The sequence below is a fragment of the Episyrphus balteatus genome, chromosome 1 (genome assembly GCF_945859705.1).
Source record: "Episyrphus balteatus chromosome 1, idEpiBalt1.1, whole genome shotgun sequence".
In the NCBI taxonomy this organism is placed as follows: Eukaryota; Metazoa; Arthropoda; class Insecta; order Diptera; family Syrphidae; genus Episyrphus; species Episyrphus balteatus.
Window position 1 is genome coordinate 4,038,743 of NC_079134.1, and position 11,113 is coordinate 4,049,855.

An 11,113-nucleotide genomic window follows, 5' to 3' on the forward strand; every position below is an offset into this window, starting at 1 on the left:
CACGTTCGTCAAGAGCAGTGAACTTTTTCTCGAAATCACCAAGCCTTCCCTCTAAGAGATTTTTCTGTTCTTCAAGAAGGTTCTTTTGCTCATTGCCTTGCTTCTCCATTTTTTCGAGAAGATTCTGTTGTTCACCCTTTTGCTCGGTACGTTGTTTTTCCATTTGTTCGAGAACACTCTGTTGTTCACTCTTTTGCTCGGTACGTTGTTTCTCTATTTGTTCGAGAAGATTCTTCTGTTCATCCTTTTGTTCTTTACGTTGCTGTTCCATTTGATCTTTCTGTTCTTCAAATTTTGCAAGGAGAACAGCCATCATGGATGACATATCGGAACTAGTACTTACTCGTTCTTCTACCATTTCAACTTCGAATTGAAATGTATCCCAATCTTCGTTTTTCTGGGTTAAATAATCCTGCAGGCGAATAATGAGGTCATTTTTCGATCCAGCAGTAGGAAGACCTCGTTTAGTTAATTCCGCCTTCAGCTCAGTCAAACTTAACTGATTTAATGTCTTACCCATTTCAACTTTTTTTTTTTTTTTTTTTTTTTAACGCGAGCACTTTTACTTATTTCAAAATGTTTTAAACTTTGTTTATTGTTAAAACACACGCGCACTTTTTATTTTATTCGCGAAATTATCCGATTCGCACAAATAAATAAGTTTTATTCCACTTTTCTGACACCAATGTAACGTTTTATTCCGGGTTCACAATAAAACTTATTTAATTTCCACTTATATTTCCGTTCAAATAAGAACACACTTTATTTCAACTCAATTTACTTTTATTATTCGCTCAAACAAACACACTTTTAAATCACTTTATTTACTACTAACAATTCGCAACACTTTATTTCACTTTGTACTGTACTCTTTCACTTTCAAGATTAAACTGTATCCGGTCGGTGTCCACGCTGCCCTTTTATACCTGAAATTCGGAATTCGAGAATGTCTTCGAAGGTTCTCGTCTTTGCTTCTCGAAGCTTCCTTTCCAAGAGGGGGCGCTTCATACTTCCAGTCCAGTGGGATATTTTGGGATATTCAGCAGTCGAGGGAATTTCTTTGGATGCGTTCAGAGGGTAGTTTCTTAATTACTAAAGGTCCGTTCACATTTCTACCTTTACTGTAGCAGGTAGTGTGTTCAGACTTTTATCTTAAAAGTAGTTCGGTAATTCATCGTTACAATATTCCGAAAAATTTCAAAATTTGTTTGTCAAAAAATGGGCACCAATCTGTCAGGCCGGCCTTTAATTTTTATATTTCAATCGCAGTAAACAGGAAATTTGTTTTTGTTTTAATTTATAAAATGTCATTTGAAAAAATTATAAATTGAAAAATAACAAATTTTCTGCGTGTTTCGTCTCGGAAAATAGTAAATAAATGTTAAAAAATTAATTGTGTGCGTGGTTTTTCGGTTTTTGTGCGATTTTCATCGGTAATTTAAACAATTAAGAATTACGGTAGTTGACATTGGTCGCCAAATTGTCATGTTTTGACAATTTGGCGACCAATGTCAGTTCGAAATATATTACCTTTTTTTGTGTACTGTGGTGTAAACCTCCCTTTGTATTTCAACTTCAAAATAAAAACTGTGACCAGTCTTGCAACACAGACTGTTCCTGTCACTTTTTGACATTTTATCAAAATCGCATCGAACAAAAAAAAGCCTTGTAGTAGCAAAACAATTCTTTTCCTTTGCATCATCATTTCACTGGCAAAAAAAGAAGTTAAAATTAAATAATACAAATCTAATTAATTAAAATATCTAATTTGCACACATAATGCAATAACTAACACACTTAAATAGTTGTCTTTCAAAAAACCAAAAACACCATGGATTTAGAAGAAGAATCCACCTCCAACACCACCGTCGACGAATTTGCGGACGCAGAAGGGGCCGAATACTTTCAAGAACAAGAAGACAACAAATACAGTATTATCCAAGATATCCAAGCCGAATTAACATCCCAAGATCAACAAACACTCAAACCAAATGGTACTGTAAACAAATCAGATTCATTTTCGAGTGAAAAAAGCAAAGAACTCGATGCTGCTGGTGGGTCTCAAGACAACTTGAGTGTGGCAACATCTTCCATGTCAATAGTCGACGAGGAGGATATAGATTACCTCAATGACAATGACTGGTTGTCACAGAAAAAACATATTTTCATTCTCAGTGAAGCGGGGAAACCCATTTATTCACTCCACGGAACCGAAGATAAGTTGGCCACACTCTTTGGAGTGATTCAAGCGTTGGTGAGCTTTGTCCAACACGGACAAGATGCAATCACTTCGATTCATGCTGATGGCATCAAGTTTGTGTTTCTGGTGCGAAACTCACTTATTTTGGTGGCTGCCTCAAGAAGCAATATGAGTGTCCAGCAATTGCAATTGCAATTATCGTAAGTTTCACATTTTTACCCTTCAATAAATTCAATTCAATGTTCTTAATAAGTTTCTTTGTATCTAACAATTATAATTGGTCAAAATCATAAAGGTGGGAAATTTCGAGGACCGAATTCTTCAAAAATCAACTTTGCTTTATAATAAAAATTTCATGCTCAAATGTTCGCTTTAGCCATTATTTTTCGGTTCATGACCGTGCAGAGCACAAAAATGTATATTTTTTCAATTTACCGCAAAACCCCAAAATTTGTATGTACTAGAAAAACGTTCCTCGAAATGGTTGTGATCTATTCAAAACGACTTTAGGGGCCTTGAAATAGTACTTGTTTTTCCTCTTAAATTCAATCTAAATGATATCTTAAAATAAATCCATTTTTCACTCATAGGTACCATGAGTTTTGGTATCAAAACGGCGCATTCTGCGCTAATTGGGTCATCAAGCTCGGTTACTTTGACCGCCATCTCTACCTACCCTACCATTAATTTGAATGATGTATCATTATATTAAGATAGTACCTAGGTCTTAAATGTGCCCTTGATTATGAAAGTGGACTAAGTCACATTGTTTCAAGAAAAATAAACCTAAACATTTTATTAATACGATTTAATGGAATTTCTTTCTTGAAAGAATTAGAGGAGCAGTAAACAAGTCCATATAGAGTAATTTTGCTTCGAAGTGATGTCTAACCGTTAAATTATATCAATTTGTATCCTTGTTTTTATCGGTTTCTTAGTGGTGATTTGGTCCACTTTCATAATTAAATATAACTTTATTTCTTGGTTCAGAGACTTATTTCTACAAAAAAATGCTTTTATGTATGTTCAAAATACGTGAGCCATAAGTAATTTTTTCTGTTGTTTTTTTGTAACTTTTTTGATAAAAAAGTTGATAGATGGATAGATAGATAGATAAAAAAAATTTATTCAATAAAATGCATATATAATAATAATAAATTCAAAAAATTTAGATAATTGGCAATATAAATTCTAAAGTTGCCTGTCAGGTTAAAGTGTTTTCATTTACATATTATAGCTTAGCGATTATATAACATAGATTACGAAAACTCATTAATAAATTAAATTTCAGTATCTCAGTGCGCATTTTAGGAAGTTGTAGAGATCAGTGTAATTACAACAGTCGGTATTTTGTGCTTTTCGCTTCTGGAACAAACTTGACCAAAATTTTACGGAGCTTCAACAGTTCCTTTACGTTTCCCGGATCATTGAGATAGAAATTTTTGAGAATGTGGTCCATAAACCTTTGTTTTTGAATGCAAGAAGCATACCAATATGTCCCTTTGAGAATTCAATTTTTTTTCGATTTTTGTTTTATGAGGTACGTACTGTATTATCTTCCCATAAACATGGTAAAACCATCTTCTTCGAGCTCAATGCAAAGGGTACTTTTGCTAACAAAGTTTTTGATGAAAGAATGGCATTTCCAAATTCAGACTTTTTGGAGTCGATCCCCGATTTAAAGTGAATTCTTCAAAATGCGTCTGTTTTTTTTAGTGCATTTTTTTCATTTTTTGTCCATTTATGGTAAATTTTGAATAGTATAATTGTATAATTATATTTTTATGTTTTCATATTTGGTAATTTTTAGTTTCCCGTGACAAATTCAGTTCTCCACAGATTTTTTTAACAGACACACCGAAATTATGACTTGCAACAGAAGATGCACTAATTTCAGTGTTAAGTTCCGCCGTTTTGCCCAATTTTTTTACAAATCGAGGCCTTAACAAGTCTGTCAGTTTTATACGTGCTTGAAACACGTAAAATGAATTACCTTACCTTACAAACGTTGAAAAAGAACGTTTGTCAAAATAGTTTTTTCCTTCAAAAATTAGTACTTTTTATACAAAAAATGCAGCCTCGAAGCATAATGCCAACTATATGACTGACATTGACCATCATGAGATTCAACATAATATACTTAATAAATAACCGTCAACTTCCTTATTTTATGTTTAACCGTTACAGATTATTCTCATCAGTTAGAAAAATGTTCATTTTGTCAAAATACTTTTTCCGACCATTGTAAATATATCTATTAAGAATGTTGAAGAATTGTTCGCGATAAAGCACCTCAGTCCCAAGAAATGGACAACCACAAAATGATAGGTGTTTTCTGTAGCATCAAGGTAGCAGATGGTGCAGATGCCTACTGACTCTCTGCTCTGATAAAAAAGTATATTACAGCCATACATTATTATTTATTCAGATTCTAAGAGCGTTCCCGGAAATGACGTTTTGACCTTAATTTATTTTTATTTTGTATGTCACAAAGTAAAACGAAATATTTTTGAGATTATATTGTAGTGACCTCGATTTTTAATCATAATATCACCAAAAAAAATAAAATTTTAATCTTAATATACCCCAAAACAAGCGTTCTCGGAATGACGGTTAATTGATGTATCTACGCTACTTATAAATAAAACTAAAGCTAACTTATAACATACAGTTAATATATTTTTTATCCATAAAAAAAGGTTTGGAATGATAAATCTATATAATAGCTGTGTTTTATTTTCCTCGAGATCCAGATCAGTTCATTGTATATATGTGCGAAACAATAACAAATCAAAATCCTGCTTTTGTTGTAAAGTTAGTATAAACAATGATCTGATCTAGATCACGAGGAAAATAAAACACAGCTAATATCAGCTTAAAAAAACTACTCGCAGCACGATTTGTACGTTAGATAATTAAAATATAGACACAAAGAAAGGAGAATGAGCAATATTGTATGGAATATGGACGTTCCGCGTAAATTCGCATGAACTTTTTGTAGATTGTCTCATTATGATGGTTTTTTATTTTCCCTGAGTATGAAGATCTTTCTTTATCTTGGATTTTTTTATTTTATTATTATTCTTTATTTCATGTTAAAATATATATTACAATGTGATCTAGCCGGTTTACAAAAATATATTGAAAAAATAAAATTTAACAAGAAAAGCAAGCATTTTGTTGTCTTAAGGACAAGTAGCAAATGCTCAATACAAACATCCAACCAATACACAAAACAACAATTTCGAACCTGTTTTGATAGTTTTTTTTTTTTAATTTTTTCGTAGTTTGAATCGTTTGAAAACTCTCAAAGAAAATTTAGAAGTTGTTGGTTGAATATTCAAGATTGAGGTTTTCAGAATTAGAAAAAAATGACAAAAAAATGCATATTCTCCTTTTGGCACGATGCGTCATTTTTCTTGGGACAACTTTTATTAATGTATACAAAATAACACAATTTAAAGAGATGTACATATTTATAAAAAAATATTGTGTATAAATACTTAAAATTAATTTACTTTAATGTGTTTTTAAGCCATTTGAATTTCAATTTTTGAGTTATGGACATGCCCGGGAACGCTTTTTTTATGAAATAAAAAAGAAATGAAAATTTTATTTACCGAAAAATATAGGTACATATATGTATTTATAGATACGAGCCTATTATTTGAATTGGTAAATGAGAAAAAAATCTTTAATAAAATGTTGTTTCGATTAAAAAAAAAAATGCCTGGACATCAAATTTTCCACCTCCATGATTTTGACCCTTACACTCTTTCTCTGTAATAAACTCTTCATACTTATTTTCTTCTTTATTTCTTTATTTCAGTGATGTTTATAATCAGATTTTGTCTACACTCACTTATTCGCATATGACAAAGATATTCGAAAAGCGAAAGAATTTCGATTTAAGACGATTGTTGGCCGGCAGCGAGAGGTTGATCTTCCATTTGTTGGCCAATGATAGCAGTAATAAGAAAAGTATTTGAATTATTTACTATTCTACTTTGAAAGTTTTTTTTAAACGTTTTTCTTCTTTTTTTTTTTAGTTACAAATAATGTATTTACATTTTTGACGAATTCCATTCGTGTGATGCCATTATCGACAACAGTCAGATCAAACATCACAAGCGCCATCCAAAGCAATTGTTCGAAAATAAAAAATCTAGTATTTGCTGTGCTAATAGCTAATAATAAATTAATTGCATTAGTTCGTATGAAGAAGTATTCAATACATCCAGCGGATTTGAGGTAAGTTATATAAAAACTTTTGTAACTTTAACCATCCATATACTCGTTAGTAATAAAAAAAAAAATTTAAATAAGAAAGTCTGTTTGTTAAAAAAGTATTTAAAAGGATATAAGTAACTTTCAAACTAGATAATATTAAGATATAATACGGAAAGAGAAACAAAATTTTTACTGATCAAATATAATTTTTATTATAGACATTACATTGGAATCATAAAAAATAATCTATTTTTGATGGATTTATAAAAAAATAATCTCCAACTTTAAAATTAGCAATAGTTGGTTTCCCACAAAAAAATTAATTTGGACTTGCCCCCCTTTTGTTACAAGGTCCTCAATTAAAATCAAGACAAGTTTTCATTTAATAGTCCGTTCAAGGGAAAAACTTAATAACTGCTATTAAAATCGTATATAGTTAGTAAGTTTTACCTTTGGACCTACGATGGTTTAATACTTAACTCTTTCTTATCGCGAAAAAATGACAGTGGAAAGGTTGATTGGGAAGTTCGAACATTTGTCCTTGTCTTCTCTTTCCTTTTACAGTTACCATTTTGACGTTTTAAACTCGGCGAAAATCAAAACAAACCAGCAAAAACAAACCAACTAAACAAAAAATATTGCATAGAAATGTATTTTAAATTTAGTATTTATTTCGATTTTTAGACACTAGATTAAGTTTTATTAGAAAGTAGTTACCATAAAACACTTTAAATCGATTTGTATGAGTTTTTTTTACAGACAAAAAATGCTTTGAAACTGCGCGCGTCCTTGAAAATTTGGTTTGTTTATGTTTTCACCCGGTTTACGAAACAATTTTTTTTATTTTTTTTTTTGTTCGTTTGGTACTGACGGCTGAGCGAAATTCCGAATACCCCGTGGCAAAAAAATTAATTGCGATAGAAAAAAGCGGTTCAAAAAATGTATCAACTCGATTTTAATTTTACTATTACGATTACTAAAAAGCAGCTGTACCAAAATTTTCGTTAAAATCGTTTTGTTTACGAGTAATTTTAAAATAATTAAAACAAGTACCGTAGGGAACTGACTGCGGTAGAGCTTTCTAAGCATTTTTTTTGGAGGTATACTTATTTTGGCGAGTTATGCAAACGTAAAATTTATCTAAGAGCCATTGGAAAATTTTGGGTGTGAGTGATAGGAAAAAGATATTGGTATTACTGTAAAAGTGTTTAGTTTAAATGTATGAAATATGCAATTCTTCCAGAATTTCCTTGTGTACTAAAAATAAGTCTTATGAAAGTATAATGGATTCATTTGCTCATAATTTGCACTTAAGCAATTAATAAAGCTTCTGAGCTAAATCTTTTGGTATCGTGGAAGGAAGATCCCCTTGGAAACAAAAAATTGATTTTTTAACTGGCAAAACGTCGATAAATTTTAGATTGGTTAAAATTACGACTGGGTACCTACTCAAAAACAGTTATGAATCAACATTTCTGCTTTTACCTGCTTCTAAGAGAGGATGGATAATCAAAATATCCAAACTAATCTGAAATATCCTGAGATATTTTTGAAAAACAGGTGAAAACAGATGAAACTTTCTAATCTTTTGCTGAATCGTTGGACTCGTTTAGCAAACCAATGAATGAGTTAAGACTTAATAATTTTGTATTCTTCCATTCAAAAAGTAGAAAACATTTTAAAAATTAAAATACTTGGCCATTGTAAGTCATTATCCTCATGCTGGAAGGCTTTGAAGTCTGAGTTTATAATATTAAAAAAAATGATTATAGCATTTTAAAACTCGTCATGTTCGTCTTATTTAAGTTGGAACTAAATTTAACTGATCTTAATGCAAATTTTATACACACGGGATGTGATCAATGATATAACTGATAAATAGGTAGGTCCACCCTTTATTATATACATATGAATAATAAAATTCTTCGATCAAGTCAAAATGTTTTGAGATAAGTGCCGGAGTAGATCAAATAATATCAAATCTTTTCAAAATAAAATTAAATTTCTTGTTCTACACTTTGGAGGCGGGATAAGTCGTCAAAGCAAAATAAACTTAATCAAGTAACGACCGTCACGTTTAAAGTACAATCATAATCAAATCATAACCATCGGATGAAGATTTTAAATTGTTCAGTAAAATAGGGTGTTTTCATAAACTTCGGAAATCTGCGTTAGTACAATCGTCTTTCTGCTTTGCTGCATTAATGAACACACCAATTCTGCAGAATGTTTGCAGGCCTGCGTTGGTACAATTTTCAGCAGTCACTGAGTGTTCATAAACGTCAGAAAAAAAAATATAAAGATGACCACAGAATGAGTTTTGTTAAATAAGCAAAAAAATTTTACTTTTCAGTTTCCTAAAATATTTTTTTTAATAACACGAAAATTTTACAAACCGTGTCACATTAGGGTGGCTCAAAAAAAAAAAATACATATCTACTATCTTCTAAAAAAAAAATTATAAAAACACCGAGTGGTTCACATTTGGAACAAATTATCTATGGAAAAAATATTTTTAATTAGGGTGTTCAAGAAAGTTTTTTGTTTGCGTTTGAAAAAAAAAAAAAATGATTTTTAGTGCACAGAAAGTTTTTTAAGTGCGTTTTTGCTATAGTAATATTAAATTCATGTGAAATCAATTAAATTGAATTTGGTTGAATTCCAAGCGTAAATGTAAAATATACCATTTTTCTTAGCCTTCTAATTCGAAAATACCTACATCAATTTTACATAATATTTCATAAACCATGTTTTAAAACTTTCTCTGCAGTGAAAATTATTTTTTTTTTTCAATAACTTAAAAAAATGTTTTTGAACCACCCTAATGGAATTTTTTTTTTTTCGATAATTTGGCCATAATAATATCCACGTTGAATTTTTTCGAATTCCACAAGCAACCGTAGAAGATAACATTTTCTTAGAGCCACCCTAATACGAAAAAAATCAATTAAAACTCATTGTATTAAAAAACACGATTTAGAAATTTTCTGCGTCATTAAAATTTAAATTTTTCGAAAAATGAAAAAAAAAAATTTTTGCACCACCCTAATTAATATGTTTGCTTTTCATTTTTTTTTTACAATATTAACATTTATTAACAAAAAATAGTCAAATAAATTTCTTCGTGAGTTCTGCAGCAATAAAATTTTGGCTGCGCAGTCTGCCCGATGTTGACGATATAATGACGATTATGAACAGCAGAACTGCAGTTTCACTAAGTTAGTCCGATCGCAGATCTGACTTTATGAATACGACTAACGCAGGCAGGCCTAATATAGGCAGACGTTTATGAAAACACCCATACCTACAATTTTACATCGAATTTAAACAATTTTTGTTTTTGCTAAGTTGGCTTAAACATCTAAGTTTTAAGCATTTTTGTATACTATTTTTAATTGATCCGTTATTGACCTCTTATATTTTATTAATATTTCTTACAGGTTAATTTTCAACTTAATCGAATGCTCGGAAAGCCTCAAAACAGTTGAAAACTGGATGCCTATATGTTTGCCCAAATTCGACATGAACGGATACCTGCATGCGCATGTTTCCTACTTATCAGCCGATTGTCAAGCATGTTTACTACTACTCTCTGTCGATCGAGATGTGTTCTTTACACTTTCGGACGCCAAGAAAAAGATCACTGAAAAGCTCCGCCGAACGCATTGTCTTGAAGCAATAAACGAACAAATCAACAATGTTCCACAAAATGATGCAAAATTAAGTTTAGCAGCGATTGGTATTCCAGAATTAAGGCATTTCTTATACAAACCCAAATCATCATCGCATCAATTGCTGTGCTCTGAAATTAATCCTCCCTATACAACTTTGGCTGAATTTGAGCGCCTGGAAGCTATCTACTGTGATTTGCATCATCGTATACACAATAATAGTCGACCGCTGAAATTGATATATGAAGTCAAAGAAAAAGAAGTGGTTTTAGCGTGGGTAACGGCTGCTTCTGAGTTGTATGCCGTCTTTGAGCCGATGGTTGACAAAGGCTTGGTTATAAAATACGTTGATAAACTTATCAAATGGATCGACAAAGAACATGATGTTTTGTTTATACGCAACCATCCAACGTTTTGATCATGTTCAGCTGCGTGCGAGTAAAAAAGGAAGCAAATGAAACGATTATGTGATGAAGATTATGCTCCCAACGTCCCAATAACTACTATATACATAAATATACATACATAATTCTACATAAATACATAAATCTAAATAATAAAACTAATAATAATATCAACTAGACAATTTAAACAAATAACTTGTTATTTTTTTACTTCGCTGTGTAGCTGAATATTATGTAAAACGTTGATTATAATGGGTATTCATATAGAAATTAAATTAAAATTGCATTTTATATGTTTACCCAATTTTACGTGAATATCCTGCTCTAATAATGATTTATTTGTCGTTTATTATAAATATTATTTCCTTCTGGATTATATTAAAAAGTTATTATATTTTCTTTATACACTTCGCGTCACTTGAATAGAAACAACATTTTTTCTTTAGAAAAAAACGATTGGCGCTTTGGTGAGGTAACTAAGTAGATTTTTGGTTTTGCATTTTCAAAGAGGAACTTTAAACAAACAATGTTGTAAAAACAAAAAACCCAAAACAGAAACCGTATGGCTTCTAGTTGCGTTTTTTCGCATTACCTCACAAAAAACAGTG

At 30.9% G+C, this 11,113-nt stretch overlaps 1 protein-coding gene across 1 annotated transcript; it reads left to right on the forward strand.

Annotated features, from left to right (window-relative positions):
• Positions 1-1,702: 1,702 nt before the first annotated feature.
• Positions 1,703-10,643, forward strand: LOC129906275 (vacuolar fusion protein MON1 homolog A). The gene is made up of 4 exons (XM_055981953.1): positions 1,703-2,400; positions 6,030-6,181; positions 6,250-6,451; positions 9,871-10,643. Exons 1-4 carry the CDS (start codon positions 1,832-1,834, stop codon positions 10,517-10,519), a joined length of 1,572 nt encoding a protein of 523 aa, XP_055837928.1. The 5' UTR covers positions 1,703-1,831; the 3' UTR covers positions 10,520-10,643.
• The last annotated feature ends 470 nt before the right edge of the window (positions 10,644-11,113 follow it).

Coding starts and splice junctions, on each gene's coding strand:
- LOC129906275 (XM_055981953.1), top strand. CDS start 1,832: ATGGATTTAGAAGAAGAATCCACCTCCAACACCACCGTCGACGAATTT. Junction 6,182..6,249: donor TGATAGCAGTAATAAGAAAA/GTATTTGAATTA, acceptor TTTTTTTTTTAG/TTACAAATAATGTATTTACA. Junction 6,452..9,870: donor ATACATCCAGCGGATTTGAG/GTAAGTTATATA, acceptor TATTTCTTACAG/GTTAATTTTCAACTTAATCG.